Source organism: Capra hircus, chromosome 26, assembly GCF_001704415.2.
Source record: "Capra hircus breed San Clemente chromosome 26, ASM170441v1, whole genome shotgun sequence".
In the NCBI taxonomy this organism is placed as follows: Eukaryota; Metazoa; Chordata; class Mammalia; order Artiodactyla; family Bovidae; genus Capra; species Capra hircus.
The window spans coordinates 1,770,669-1,786,642 of record NC_030833.1 but is presented as its reverse complement, the minus strand read 5'-3'; the positions used below and the strand labels follow the sequence as shown (position 1 = coordinate 1,786,642).

Genomic DNA, 15,974 nt, shown 5'->3' with positions numbered 1-15,974 from the left:
AAATGCCCTCCAAATCAACCCTGCTTTCGTGACATTTAAGGACGGACGGACCCAAAGGTGCACTCGCCAGGATGGCCGGGGCACACGTCTGCTGGTGACAGTGAGCAGGCACACGTGTGCAAGCTGAGGACAGCCAGTCCAGGAACAGGCCCTCCAGCTCCCTCATCCTCATCCTCCTCCCTCTCCTTCCTGTGACCCTCATCCTGCACCTCAGCTCACAACACCAGTGTCCGCCAGCCCCGCCTCAGCCCCGAGAACTTTGAACAGCAGGCCCCCTGCACGAGGGGAATCAGAGCCTTGGTGGCCCGTTGGCGCTCAGCCACAGGCTTTGGTGGGCCCCTGCACGGGCCCTGCCGTGATGGGGAGACCCGCGCCTTGTGCTCAAAACAAGCCTGGGCCAGCCCGGGAGGGACGGCTCAGTGAGAGCCCCAGGTGTGTCTGCCCCATGTACTTTTCCGTCTCAGGAACTCGGATGCATAGCTCTTTTCCAGCACGTTGCCTACGCTTTCTTCCAAGTTCTGCCTCAGACAATTAGATATTTCTCTGCTACGCGCATCATTCCCCGTGAAGAGTAAGTAAAGGCGCGCCTCGTTTCTTCAAATGGAAACTTGACACTTTGTGTCACAGCAGGAATTGCCCAGGCTGACCCACTGACCCACATGGCCTTGGTCAGCGGGACTGAGGTCCACGAGTGTGGTCTGAGGCTGAGCGCTCCCGGAACCCCTCCCCAGTGCTCCCAGCTCCAGAACCCAGGACACCATGGACCTGGAGGCCAGCAGGGCCCCGCCTGGGATGCCATGCTGTGGACTCTCGCCAGCCCACGGCTCTGAGAGACCCGGCTGGGTACTTACCGGGGAAGGGTGCCGTCCGCAAGGGCATTCTGATGGGCGCCAGGGTCAGCAAGCGGCAGGGCTGCACCCTGGAGGGGGACGGGCCCCCGAGCCCTGCGGAGTCCACGGAGACCACGGCTGTGGCGGCGGCTGCGATGGCCACGGTGGGGCCGCTGCCCATGGGTTTAAGGCTGCTGTGACAACCACCTGCAGAGGGGGACAGGGAGGTCAGCACGGGATGCCCAGCGTCCACTGCAGACAATGCCATTTCATTCTGGAACATCTGAGCACCAAGGAAACAAGAGTGTGGTGATCCCCTTTCTTGAAGCCCGTGACCTGGCCACTGTCCCTGAAATGAGTGTGTGAGCTCTCAACCTGTCCAGATGTCACCCGTGCACAGAGCTGTGTGCATCAGGGTCACAGTCTCCAGAGGACAAGCCTGCCTTAGAGAGAAGGCACTTCACTGCCGCTCACAGCACGAAGCTCAGTAAACAGAGCCTCTTACACGGTCACCTCCATTTCTGTGCAGCCACTGAGTCAACCGGTCTTCACTTGGCTGAACAGAAGCCAAGTGTGTTCTGTTCAGGAACAGAGCTGCACGTCACACTTAAAATACCAAAGGGCACGCTTGGCGCCAGAGTCCTGCGTTTCTCTTCATTCCCGTCTTTCCGTATTTTCCAAATGCGCTATGATGGCATCCACAGACTTTTTAAATTTTATTTTTTTATTGAGCAGGGTTAGCGCTACAGACGACTTGAGCAGCAAAGTACAGAGAATCCGCACATGCTTCCCTCCATCTCCCACTAGGATTGGGTGCTACGCTCATGAACCAACGGCGGCACATTACAAGCCCACGTCTACAGCTCCCGCTGCCGCCCACCGCTTGCGTTGCGCATCCTGCAAGTTTCGTCAAATGCAGAACTGAAAACCCCGAGTGCTCTGCCTGTTCACCTCTGCAAGCCAGAAATGACTGGACACAATGAGGAAGACGTGTGGGAAGCTGAGACTGACTGAAAGCAAGGCCTCTGGCACCATTAGTCAAGGTGTGACGGCAAAGGAAACGTTCTTGCAGGCTATTAAAAGTGCTGCTGTAGAAGCTGCGGCAAGTTATTCAGAAGATCTAGCTAAGATAACTCATGAAGATGACAATACTAACTAATGTATTTTCAATGTAGACAGAACAGCCTTCTGTTGGAAGAAGATGGCATCTAGGACTTTCTTAGCTGGAGAGGAGAAGCCAGCGCTTCAGAGCGTCAAAGGGCAGGCTGACGCTCTTGTTAGGGGCTACTGCGGCTAGCCCCTGAGCTTAAGTTGAAGCCAATACATTCGCCATCCCAAACTCCCAGGGCCCTTGAGCAGTATGCTAAGTCTACCCTCCTGCACAAACAGGAGAGCAAAAGCGCATCCCTTTACAACAGGCTCACTAAACATGTGACGCCCACTGCTGAGGCCTACTTCTCAGGAAAAAAAAAATGGATTTGTTTCAAAACATTACTGCTCATTGACAAGCACCTGATCACCCAGGAACTTTGATGGAGATAGACAGCGCATTAATGTTTCCATGTCTACTGATGCAGCCTCCATCCTACAGCCCATGGACACAGGAGTCACTTGACTTCTAAGTCTTATTATTTGAGAGTTACATTTCATAAAGCTGCTGCTGCATGCTCAGTGTGTCTGATTCTTTGCAACCCCACCCACTGTAGCCACCAGGCTCCTCTATCCATGGGATTCCCCAGGCAAGAATACTCGAGTGGGTTGCCATTTCATCTTCCAGAGGATCTTGCTGACCCTGGGATTGAGCCCGTCTTCTGCATCGAGAAGTAAATTCTTAAAGCCCCTCATAAGTCATGGCTGCCACAGATGATTTCTCTGGTGGATCTGGGAAAAGTCACCTGAAAGCCTTCTGCAAAGGACTCACCATTCAAACTGTCATTAAGCACATCTCAGATTCCTGGGAAGAGATCAAACATCAACCTTAGCAGGAGTTCAGATGAAGCTGGTCCCAAGCTTCATGGGTAACTTTGAGGGCAGTGGGGAAGGTAGCTGCAGATGCTGTGGAAATAGCAGAACTGGGTGAGATGTGGCGCCTGAGGCTGTGAGTGAGCTGCTGTGAGTTCGTGCCGACATTGTAATGGATGAGCAAGGAGCTGCCTCTTAAGGATGAGCAAAGAAAGCGGCTCTTTGAGATGGACTCTACACCTGGTCCAGGTGCTGTAGAAACTGTCAGAACGACAGCGAAATGTGTTGCCTGTTTTACACAAATGCAGCTGAGGAAGCGTGAGAGGCCGAGAGCGCAGACTCCAGGCTGGAAAGAAGATCTGCTGCGAGTGAAATGCTACCAAATGACACTGCAGGCAAAAGAGAGATCATTCTTGAGAAGAAATAAACTTATGCGGCAAACCCATTGCTGCATTATTTTAAGAAATTGCTGCAGCCACCCCAAGCTTTAGCAACATCACCCTGATCAGTCAACAGCCGTCAACATCATGCGAGTTCCTCCAGCAAAAAGACTACAACCCACTGAAGGCTCAGATGATGGTTAGCAGTTATTAGCAATAAGGGATTTTTTAATTAAGGGATGTACGCTGTTTTACACATACTGCTATTGCACACTTAATGGGCTGTAGGGTAATGCAGAGATGATGTTTATATGCATTTGGAAGCCAAAACATTGCTTTATTACCATACGTCTTTTATTGCAGTGGCCTGGAACCAAACCTGCTACATCTCCCAAGTATGTCTGTTTGTCCTGAAAGTCCCCTGTGTCCTTTCATGGCTAGAGAGCTCATTTCTTTTTATTGCTGAGTAATATTCCACTGTATGGATGTACCACAGCTCACCCATTCACCTACTGAATGCTTTCGGGTTGTTTTCGAGTATCTAAAATTACGAAAAAAATTGTTGAAAACATTTGCGTGCGTGTGTTTGTTTGGACATGAGTTCTCAGCTCATTTGGGTAAATAGCAAGGAATGTGACTGCTGGGTCACACAGTAAGACTACCTTTTGCTTTATAAGAAACTGCCAGACTGTCTCGCAAAGCGGCTGCACCATTTCGCATCCCCACCAGCAGTGAGGACGAGCTCATGTTGCCCCACACCCCCGCCTGCACTTGGCGTCAGTGCTCTGGGTTTCAGACATTCCAGCAGGGGCGCAGTGGCATCTTATTGTCACTCACAGATTTAAAGTCAGGGAAAAACCCACTATTCAACATATATTGTCTTAGTTAATAAAAGCTCATTATAAAAAGGTATAAAATGGAGAAAATAAATGTCTGAAAACATCCGCACGGCCCCTCCCCCAGCTGAACACTGGGGACCTTCTGCCATGCAGCCAACCAGAAGTTTCCAGAGGCAAGGTCTGGACTGCCAGCACACTGCGTGCACGGCTCTTCCACGAGGCATTAGAATAAACACGTCCCCCATCCTTAAATGGCCCTCCCAAGTCCAGTTATTAACCGGAGCCTAGTGTTCCCAGCAGCGGACCCACAGCACAAACTTGCCTATTCACTTAGCCAGCCACCATCACAGCAGGGCTGCCTGGTCAGTGGCTCTGCGGGTAAAGATTCCGCCGGCAATCCTGCAGACACAGGAGACGCAAGGAGATCCCTGGGTCAAGGAGACCCCCTGGAGAAGGAGATGGCAACTGACTACAGTGTTCTTGCCTGAAAAAAAAAAGCCTACGGACAGAGGAGCCTAGTGGGCTACAGTCCAAATGGTCGCACAGAGTCAGACGTGTCTGAGCAACTCAGCACACAGAATAAATAAGCGTGACTTGCACAACTGTGTTAAAAAAGTTACTTTCTGCGTTTAGTGCCCAATCCAGGATGGACGTTCAGGCTCAAAGCAGGGAGAGCATTCTAGGGTACGCAGGGTCAGTTTAATGAGGTAATTCTAAGGAAGCCCACGCACGGGGAGGCTTCACACAAAAATGTCCTTGTAAATTCAGCTTCCCTGCTTCGGGACTCCTGTCTATCATCCCACCACTGGTGCTGGCGCTGGAATCTGACTCCCTGGCCCGGTTCAGAGGCAGGTCTGCTGCTGTGACCCAGGGCTTCACAGAACTGCGATTCTCGAAGCCACGGTCGCCGACCTTGGTGGTAGGCTGCTCTCGAATTTGTTGAATAAGTGGGTCTTTGGTTCAAAATGAAGATGGTCTTGAAGCAAAGGATGGGAAAGTAACCATCAGGGACTTAGACAGGTGCCACGGCAAGGGTGTGTTACAGACGGGCGGTGGGGACAGACGGGCGGTGGGGACAGACGGGCGGTGGGGACAGACGGGCGGTGGGGACAGATGGGCGGTGGGGACAGTTTCGTCTGCGAGTGATTTTGCTGTCAAAAATGATGGCTCAACCAAAAGAGGAAAAAAAGTAAACCTTATCTGCCTCTTTAAAAAAAAAACTCATAAAGATAGCTTTTAACCTGCTTTGCATCCATTTGGGCACGTATAAAAATGCGCTACTCACTAGTTAGAGCACAACGTCGACTGCATAGTATCAGCGAAAATAGAAAGTTAATTATCAGCGCTGCCAAAATTGCTGTCTTAATTGGTGGACGAGATGAGACAGAAAGAAGGGATCTTGTCACCGCCAGGCTCCCACCAGCTCCAGCCTTACTCAGGCGCATCGTGTGTCTTGCTAGAGCCAGGTACTGGGCGTGGGAGGAAGAGCTGGTTCCTGACCTCCAAGACAACGAGCACAGGTGAGCGCAACCCGGGGGGGCAGCTGGAAGAGGCAGCATGCACTGGGAGCGGGGCGGCTCAGGAGCCCCCGCACCCCCGTCTGGAGTCCAGCGTCGGCAGGAGCCACCGGCAGCGTCCCTCCCCTCTCCTTCCCCCAGTCCCCCGAGGCCAGGTGTTTATGGAGGGTCTCCACCTGTCAGACTGCACACAGCCTGGGGCAGGAAAGATGAGGCCACAGGAGGCATTGATGCAAAAGATAATCGCCCACAGGGACACTCTGCCCGTGGACCCCAGCCAGGAGGCGCACGGGGAGGACGGGCCCCGGGAAGCCAGCTGCTCCCCGGGAGAGGCCTCTGAGCCGAGCCTTGGAAGACGAGCAGGCACTCAATAAATTGCATCAACTGATAAGTCATTATCATAACTTGCGTTCCCCAAAGGACTGCAGAGAATCCCTTAGTTGAGTAAATAAACTGAGATAAGAGGTCCAGCCAAAAAAATAAGAAAAAAAACCTGCTAAGCCAGCTAAGAGATAAGCCAGAAATGCTCTCCCATAAGGATTACTTATAAAAATCAATGTTTTAAGCAAAACAGTAATTAACCGTGTGCTTCCCTTGGAGACAGCCAGCAGCCTCCACCGGTCGGGCTCACGGGCTCATTCTGCCGCTTCCTTCACGGCCGCCACCCCCTAGCTCCCCCTCTGATAGCCAAACATGCAAAGGAGCCCTGCTTGTGCTACTGAGTGACCCCAGGGGAGCCACGCACAGGAGAACCTCCACGGTCCTTGTTTGCAGCCAGAGCGTGGGACTCACCGAGATTCGGGGGACTCACAGGGGCCCTGGACAAAGTCCGCACTGACCCCCGGGCCAGGCGTGCCTGCCCCGGGCAGGGCGGGCGCCAGGGCCCTCTGGCTTAACACACCCCTCCCTCCCCCTGGGCGGGCTGCAGCGTCAGGACGGGGGTCTCCTTTGAGCCGCCAGAACCCACCCTGCCGTCTGCACAGGGGCCTCGGGTCACTGACAGACCGAGGGAATCCTCGCAGGACACGGAGCCTGGGCTCTGTGTAGACCACTGGCTGGAGCCTGGGCTGTGTGCGGACCACCAGCCTCTCCCCTCCAAACCCAGAGCCCAGCCAGCAGCTGGAGTCTGCTTTTCCCAGGATTCAACAGAAAAAAAAAAGGAAGAGAAAGGTCGGTGGCCCTGGGGTGGCGGGACAGGCAGGGGCTCTGGAACCATCCAGGCTGAGCTGCCCGTCAGGCGCCGTGCGCTCCGGGGTGTCCACGCGGGCTGGGTGACCCAGTCTGTTCTGGTCTCCTGGGTTTTCTCTTCTCTCAGGCCTGCCCTGGACTCTCAGCCCCGGGGTCTCCGTCAATGGCCGCGTTCAGCGGGGGACAGGGGAGCGGCAGTGCTGGAGAAGACCCCCGCCGTGACCCTGCTGTGGAGGGCCTGCCCTGGCACCGGAGGGTCCTCGGAATTTTGGCCACCAGTGGGCTGCAGGGTAGTAAGCCACTAGAGGTCTCACTCCCGTATCCGTCCAGAAGAGCAGGGTGAAGCCCTCGCCTGGAACATCAGATGCTGAAGACCCTGGAGAGGACGACCCCCATCTCAGGCTGCAGAGGGTGTGGCAGAAACAGCAGGCCGAGGCGGTCTTCTGACGAAGAGGACGCTCGCCTGATGCACAGGAGATGCTGCGCCTCTGCTCAGCCACGTCCCCAAAGGACAGACAGTCACCAGTTTCTTTCTTTGTTTAGCATGTGATTCAGCTGCTGCGGAATCCTCCAGGCGAGGTATCTGCCAACTGGTAATTATTTCTGCAAACACAAGTGCGTGGTCAAGAGGAGACTTCACGCATCTGTCCACATGCGGGGCTTTGCCTGTGTTCACACATGGAAGGCGGGCCTGGGGTCTTCTGTGACACCTGTGGCTTTGACACGCGAGCAGAGGGAAGGACAAGGGGACAGAGTCAGAACTCAGGCTCTCCCTTCCTGCCCTGTCTGCTGAGGGCGTGTGTCCCTGTGCCCTGACCTCTAGCTGTGGGGAATAAGGAAATCCGTCAGCACTGACCCGGCTGCTTCTAGAAAGGGCAGCGATGGGTCTTGGTGGCTACAGGACAAGCCAGCGCCCAGCTCCCGCCCGCGTGTTTGACTCTGTTTGCCTTTCTTGGTGTTTGTCCTGGCGGTTTCCTGAAGGAGACGTCCAATTCCTGGTTTTGGTCAAGTTTTCCACATGCTGAGGAAGCAAACCCAGGAGCTGGGCTGGTTCATCACCAAGCTCCCAGGATGCTCTCACGCTGCCCTCAAAGTGTCTGTCTCTGGACCAGCTCTGGCTGTGCGTGAGCTGCCCAGGACACCCACCACGTTTGTCTTCTCTGCCCCCCGGCACCTGGGCAGCACCCCTGTGATGACAAAGTCTGTTTGCCAGAACCCCACAGGGGTGGCGAGTGGGTGACCCTGCAGTCCAGCCACTGACATCACCCTGCTCCCTCCTCCAGGCGTCCAAGTAACCTGAGCACAGAGGGGACTCCGCGCCCCTTGGTAGGACTGCCGGCCGCCCACCACCGTGGAGTGAGCACCACCCCTTCCTGAGGCAGCTCTTCCCGGCTCCCCGCAGCCCCCGGTTACACGCAGACCCACGAGGAACAGGGTCTCATGCACACTGCCTCCTGCCGCGGAGGGGGGCTCTGACCCTTCCCTTGACCCACGCACCCCCTTCTGTGCCCACTTTAGACTCAACCTCTGATGTGTGTCTGCCTCCCCAGGGGTCCCAGAGACGCAGTGCTCAGGTCCAGCCCAACCACAATGGGCGGGCGCACAAGGTGGGGAGGTTCTCAGAAAGCTCTCTGCTCCATCTTTCTTGGAAAGAAGAAAATAATGTCAAGATTTGCCCCCAAGCAACAGTCAGCGGTCAGAGGGCTCCCAGAACCCAGATGACAGTCTGCAGTGAGGAACGCCCCAGGAGAAGGAACACTCTCCGTTCAAAGGCCTCATTTCCTACCTTCTGGTGTCAAGAGCAACAGCATGCTGTCTGGCCTGTTGTGCAGGAGTGACCGTCCTCGGAGTCTCGTCCCCTCACTAACCCTGGCGGGCTGCCAGTGCAACAGCCCCGAGGTCCGAGGCCCGGAGGCCCCGGAGAGGTAGGGCTGGGAACCAGCACGTCTGGAAGGACGTCCGTCTCCGTATTCTAAAGGGTAACTCCCTTCCTGAAAGGACTCTCAGTGCAGAGTCCAGCCTCTGGGCCCAGGGAGCAGGGCGACATCTGCTCATGGGGGCGCACCAGTGTTCTGGATCCTCCATCAGAACCTTGCCCCTGCCCCCCAGTAGGAACTAAAGAGAGCGGGAGTGAAGTTGCTCGGTCGTGTCTGACTCTGCAACCCCAAGAACTGTAGCCTACCAGGCTCCTCTGTCCAAGGGATTTTCTGGGCAAGAATACTGGAGTGGGTTGCCATTCCCTTCTCCAGAGCATCTTCCCGACCCAGGAATGGAACCCAGGTCTCCCACACTGTAAGCAAGACGCTTTACCGTCTGAGCCACCAGAGAAGTCAACGGCAACTACGGTGAACCTCTAAGTCCAGGTCTGGAGACCAAGAGAGGAAGTTTCTCTTTCAGAGAGAAAAGCAAACGCCAGACGGAGCCCAGATGGGAATGAACCTGAGCTCACTCTCTGCAGACGTTACTACATTAACAGCTCAAGGTCAGGCGCCAGTGGCCTGGACCAGAAATCACAGAAGTAAAACCAGATGAGCAGGGAAGGCCCCCCCTCCCTTGGAGCCCCCGCCTTTCCCAGGGGGCCCCGTGAGCCTCATGCTCCCCCCGTCTTTACTCTTAAAGTCAAACCCCTCACCATGTGGACGAGAAGTCCGCCTATGAACCGAGTCCTGCTTCTCCATTCTGTGGCCGCCGAATAAAGCTAATGCTACGCGCATGCATGTGCTAAGACGCTCCAGTCGTGCCCGACGCTTTGCAGCCCCGTTTCCTGTAGCCCGCCAGGCTCCTCTGACCGTGGGATTTCTCAGGCAAGAATACGGGAGTGGACTGCTGTTCCTTCTCCAGGGGATCTTCCCTGCCCAGGGACTGAACCCACGTCTCCATGTTTTCTGTATTGGCAGGCAGGTTCTTTACCACTAACACCACCTGGGAAGCCTGGCGCTGCACAGATTCCAACTTCAGTTTTGTTATTTGGCTACACGAACCCAAAGTGTACAAGAACATTTTTCCCTGGGGCAGAGGGTCTCGGCTGGGTTAGGGGTCCATCCGACTTAATTCTATTAACACAAGCCTGGCTCCCAAGTGCGCGTGTTCACTTCTGCTAAGCCCACCTCAGCTGTCCGCGTCTCTGCCTCCCCTCATTTCAGACACTCAGAAGATGACTTTCCCATCAAGTCCCCTCCGTCTACCAGAGAACCCAGTCTTGGCTGGCATGTCTGGTGCAGACCTGCTCTGCAAAGGGAGGATTGCCGCCCACTTGTCTCACTTAAAACTTTAGGAGCCAGCCCTTCCCAAGGAGGCTCTGCCGCCTGACTCGTCTTACTCCACCTTCGTCTACACATCCGTGCACGCTTCCACTTGCATCGCAGTGCTGGGATGCCCTGTTGGCCCTTGATAGACGCAGGCTGTGGGCACAGACCCTGAAGATGCCGCAGCGGTGTCAGAGACCCCCCGCCCCAGGGTGACTGAGGACCCCTCCAGCTCCTCATCCCCGACCGGGGGATGAAAGGCGCTCCCCGTGCTGACGCTGGCACTGAGCCCCAGGCGGGAGTAGTCCGGCCCCTTCCCCTCCCACACGGAGAGGAGCAGGTGTGGCTTTGACACGTGTCTCTGTCCGGGACACTGCAGACACGGGCTCCCACGGTGCCCTGGGCCCAGCTGGTTGGTGACCCAGGACCTGCCCGCCCCAGGCCCAGAGACACACCCGAGACACCCTTGGAGCCACATCGCAGCCCAAGATGGGGGCGAGGGTGACCAGCCCCCTCCCCCACCACAGATGAGCACGTATGAGTTAGCTCGCGCTGAAAGGGGCCGCAAAGAGTCGGACACGACTGAGCGACTGGACTGAACTGAACTGAAGAGGGGGCAGGTTCACTGCCTTTGTGCTCCGGGTGGACACACTGCTTTATTGCTCTTTCTGTGATTTCATGTGACTTGGTGTGCAAGTTTGAATCTCACTTTTAAAGTCAGAGATTAATCACACGGCCCCAAAGAGCAAATAGCTGCTAATACCGGGTGATCTAAACATCCTGAAGGAACGAACAGCCAGTGAGAAAAGGGGAGAAGGGGCAACAACCGTCTTCATTAGCAAACAGTGGGCCGAGGGGGACAGTAGCACCTAAGGGGCCGACAGCCCAGCCTCCCCCTCCGACTCCCAGCCCCCTCGGGGGAAGGCGTGGGGTGGGCGACTGCGGGGGGGGGGGGCGGCGTGGGGAGGGACTGTGACGAGTCCACGCCCACCCCCACCCCTGACCCCCAGCTGAGCTGGACCCCAGGGCAGGCTCAGCAGAGCAACGACCCCCACCAGCCTCACTTTCCATGGAAACACTCGAGACCTCGCACATTAACAACCTCCTTGAGGGTGAGACGGTGTTCTCAGGACATGTCCAGGTCTGGTGGGTACACCAGGCGCGGAACAAATGCACGTCGACCCTGTGGCTCCCAGGCAACTTTCGTCTCCAGACGGATTCATCCCAGAAGCGGTTGAGCAAACTCAGTGGGTCCAAGCAAATTCTCCAGCCTAGGGGTTTACCCCTAGAGGGGCCACCTGAGGGGCAGCGGGCCACGCCTGCCCTGTGCAGCGTCCAGGGTGCACGCAGCTGTCCCTGAAAAGACTGTTATTTTCTACGGAATGCGGTGGCTGTGGCAAAAACACAACTTTTTGCCTGGAAACAAAGGCATTTCCCTGTGAAAGTCACAGCATGGGGATTCCGTTCCTCCCAGGCAGCCCGAGGTTTCGGTGACCTTGGAAAGGACACGGCCTGTGTGTCTGCACAGCAACAAAAGGCATGGGGAGGGCTTTGCTGAGACGTTTACCGACACAACCTGCCCATCACCCAGCAGCGGCTGTCCAGCTGCTTCATTATGTTCGGCGCACAGGACTTACAGGCACCCCTCACGTGTCTGGTCACCTCCCACGGCAGCTGTGAAGCCCAGGTATGGTGCCCAGCCCCGTCTCTCTCTACAGAGATGCATTTAGACAGTGACGCCATCGACGAGCCGACGGCTTTCAGGGATTTTCCTGCTTGCTCGTGTGTCTCTTCGTTATGAAATTAAGATGACCGACTGCCTCGTAATGGAGACACCAACCCACCTTTCCCTTCAGCCCCGGCCAGCAGTGGGTACTGTTCTGAGTCCCCAGGGGATGGTGTGAGGCCGTCACAGGGCTGGTCGGAGGGTCGCATGGACCCTCGCTGGATGGGGCTTTCATAGGTCATGTCCACACTGATCACGCCACTGCTCAGAATCCCAGCACTCCCAGGAGACAGCCTCTGGACCAAGGCTCCATCCATACCTCCAGTAAAGACGTTCGATGTTTCAGGACAGGAGCCTCCGAGACAGGAACTGTCATAGGCATGTCCTCGCCATCTGTAGCTGCTGCCGAAATGTGCTGCCCAGAACCACGGTCCAGCAAATAGGGGTCCTTATAGAACTGATACCCTGGTGAGATGAAAACGTGAGTGTGCAGAATCAAAGTGTCCGTCGGGGTTGGGGGGCTGACACCCTTGCTGATGCAGGAACGGTAGGGAGCAGTTCTTGTCCCACACGCAGACCGGCCCAGGGAGTCCGGCAGCCCACGTTGCCTGGTTCAACACTGCCTCCCTGGAAACCAGCCCAGCCTCCCCGGGAAACAAGGGTCCCCCAGGGCGGTGAAGATGCTGTTCCTGAGTCACAGAGGCTGTGAGGGTTCTGGGAGCTCAGGCCCGTCCACAGCAAGGGCCTTATAAGGTGTCTGTACATAGTCCCTGCTCAAATAAAAGCCTGTCAGCTTCCTTTCAATTTTAAGGCATCTGCACAGGTGCTGGCCCCCTACTTGCTGGACCGTGGTTCCGCGCAGCACATTTCAGCAGCAGCTACAGATGGCGAGGACATGTCTATGACGATCTCGGAGGCTCCTGTCCTCAAACACCGTGCGTCTTCACTGGGGGTATGGATGGAGCCCTGGTCCAGGGGCTGTCTCCTGGGAGTGCTGGGATTCTGAGCAGTGGCGTGATCAGTGTGGATGTGACCTATGAAAGCCCCATCCAGCGAGGGTCCATGAGACCCTCCGACCAGCCCTGTGATGGGGCAGAAGGAGCCGGGGGGGTGGGGCGGGGAAGGAAGGAGGCAGGGGGCAGGAGCACAGGATGCTTGGTGCAGGGTATTCACCCGTAACCGTCATTCCTGCCAGGGAGTTCCAGGGAGCCGGTCACCTCGCCCAGACTGCTCGCGGCCTACAGCAACCCCAGGAAAGGCCAGAGAAGACCTGTGGCGTCAGGGCCAACAGCGAAGTGAAGGGTTCCTGGGAGAAGCGACACTTGGTGAGATGGCTGCACGTCTACTGTGCCCGACGCAAAGAGAAGACCACGGCCGTGTGAGCCTGGAATCCATGAAAACCCCAAACAAAACATATGGAAAGTCAAGTTGAACCCAAGAGGAAGGCGGGTCATCCTGTGTCCGCGAGGACGATCAGGCTCCAACAGACCCGCCCGACTGCATGAGGGAAGCTGGCCTTACATGGTCCGAAGGCATCAAACACGGATGCGTTCAAGGCTGTGGGTCTCAGGCAGCCATGACCCTCAAAGCAAACGCAGCCAAACCCACTTCTGATCAGTCCTCTGCTGCTCATCGCCTGGGGAAGCCACTCGCTTAGGGGACAGCTCCTCCTTCCATCCGGAGTTTCCACTGGGAATCCCCGGATGAGACAGACTCCCTTGGTCCCTGGGCAGAGCAGAGGCAGCTTTCAGCCTTAAACACTAAGCTATGCGTGACACCATGCCTGCAGTAAGGTGCCCACGCATACACATGCACACACACACACACACACACCCATTCTCTCCGTGTGGACACAGCCACACATCCACCTGCATAGCCTTTTGCAGAGGCACCTGTGGCCAGCCCAGGACAGCAGTGCTGGGACCTGTCACTGGAGGCTCTGCAGTGAGAGGCACTGAGGTCAGGGCTCCCGTCCAAAAGGGACAGTTCGTCATCCACAGAATCCAAACGGATGCTGTGGCCCCTGCCCTTCCCCTGCTGTCTCGACATCCATGTCCTGACCTTCAGAGTCCAAAACAACGCTGCATTTACAAGGTGGCATGGTCCTCCGAGGACGCCCTCTCTCTCTTCCATCAACGTCCATGTGCCTCTTTCTCAGGATCTCAAGGGCAACACTCTGCCCACAGTCAGCTGCCTTCCTCCTTCTGTGATAAATGGTAGAACCCCGTCTCTGCTTCCCAAGGTGCATCCAGTCTTCCTTTTCCTGAATCAAGAGACCTTTCTGAGTGTCCATCACGGGCGAGGTCTTGCAGCAACGTCTCTGATGCATTCCCCCAAATTGCCCAAAAGGCACAGGAAATCTACGAGCAGGTTTGTCTATCGTGGGGAATGAATGCAAATAGGCCAATTAGATCAGGAGAGAGTCAAGGTTCATTTCCAATCAAAAAAAAAAATCCCCTCCACTGAGGATAATGCGGCCTGAAATGAATACTTATTTTCCTTAAAAGAGTGAATAATATGTTGTTTCTATAAAAGGCATTTCTGTTGATGCCAGAGGAACAAGGAAGCTACAAGGAAAACTCAAGACCAGCAGGTTATTAACACAAGGAAAAATTCAAGACTTGATTCTCAGGGAAGCACTCACATTTCTCTTCTTCCCAAGGGCCGGGCTGCCTGGGCTGAAGAGGCTAGAGTTCCAGGGCCTTTGCTCAACAAACTCTCCCGAGGCTCCAGCCCTAATTCCTACTGGTGACTTTGTTTTTTTCCGTAAAGCATACACTGCTGCTGCTGCTGCTGCTAAGTTGCTTCAGGCGTGTCTGACTCTGTGCGACCCCAGAGACAGCAGCCCACCAGGCTCCACCGTCCCCGGGATTCTCCAGGCAAGAATACTGGAGTGGGTTGCCATTTCCTTCTCCAACACATGAAAGTGAAAAGTGAAAGTGAAGTCACTCAGTTGTGTCTGACTCTTTGCGACCCCAAGGACTGCAGCCTAGCAGGCTCCTCCATCCATGGGATTTTCCAGGCAGGAGTACCAGAGTAGGCTGTCATTGCCTTCTCCAAAGCACACACTAAGTTTGTACAAAACGCCTGGTCTGGCCCTGCTTGCCACCTTCAATACCAAAAGGTAAATGTTGCCCCCCCAAAAAAGAAAGAAAAACCATCCTTTTACAAAGCCACTTACAAAGATTTTACCCAAATCTACATCACCTAAACTGCACCTAATAACAAGAAATTCAGACCTTAAGCTTTCAAGTTTCTCAGAATTCTAACTGAAAGCACATTTACATGCGTTCAACAAATATGATTGTAAAAACTGTGGCCTCGAACTACAGGGGGTTTTAGAGACACATACAATATTTTGAGATTCCTGAGGCAGTGGTTTTGAAGACGTTGTTGTTGTTCAGTCGCTAAGTCGTGTCCGACTTTTGCGTCCCATGGATGACAGCAAGCCAAGTTTCCCTGTCCTTCACTATCTCTCAGAGTTCGCTCAAACTCGTGTCCATCGAGTCGGTGATGCCAACCGACCACCTCAGCCTCCATCACCTCTTCTCCTCCTGCTCTCAATCGTTTCCAACATCAGGGAATCCTTTCCAAGGAGTTGGCTCTTTGCTTAGGTGGCCAAAGTACTGGAGCTTCAGTTGCAGCATCAGTCCTTCCAATGAATATTCAGGGTTGATTTCCTTTAGGATTGACTGGTTTGATCTCCTTGTTGTCCAAGGGACTCTTAAGAGTTTTCTCCAGCACTGCTATTTGAAAGTATCAATTCTTCCATGCTCAGCATTCTTAATGGTCCAACTCTCACATCCATACATGACTATCGGAAAAACCTTAGCTTTGACTAGACGGACCTTTGTTGGCAAAGTGATGTCTCCGCTTTTTAATATACTGTCTTTGTTTATCATAGCTTTCCTCCCAAGGAGCAAGTATCTTTTAATTTCATGGCTGCAGTCACTGTCCACAGTGATCTTGGAGCCCTCCAATATAAAATCAATGACTGTTTCTACTTTTTCCCAATCTGTTTGACATGAAGTGATGGGACAAAGTGCCATGACCTTAGGTTTTTGAATGTTGAGCTTTAAGCCAACTTTTTCACTCTCCTCTCTCAACCTCATTGAGAGGCTCTTTAGTTCCTCTTTGCTTCTGCAATTAGAGTGGTGTCGGGTGTATATATTAGGTTGTGGATATTTCTCCTGGCAATCTTGATTCCAGCTTGTGATTCATCCAGCCCAGCCTTTCACATGATGTACTCTGCATATAAGTTAAACAAGCAGGGTGACAATATATAGC

The 15,974-nt window shown here is 54.6% G+C and overlaps 1 protein-coding gene across 1 annotated transcript in view; it reads right to left on the bottom strand.

Moving 5' to 3' along the window:
- Positions 1 to 15,974, bottom strand: part of TCERG1L (transcription elongation regulator 1 like) — a 199,926-nt gene that overhangs the window by 160,128 nt on the left and 23,824 nt on the right. The window contains exon 4 of the mRNA XM_018041118.1: positions 852 to 1,037. Within this exon, the coding sequence (XP_017896607.1) occupies positions 852 to 1,037 (186 nt within the window). The remainder of the gene's footprint in view (positions 1 to 851; positions 1,038 to 15,974) is intronic.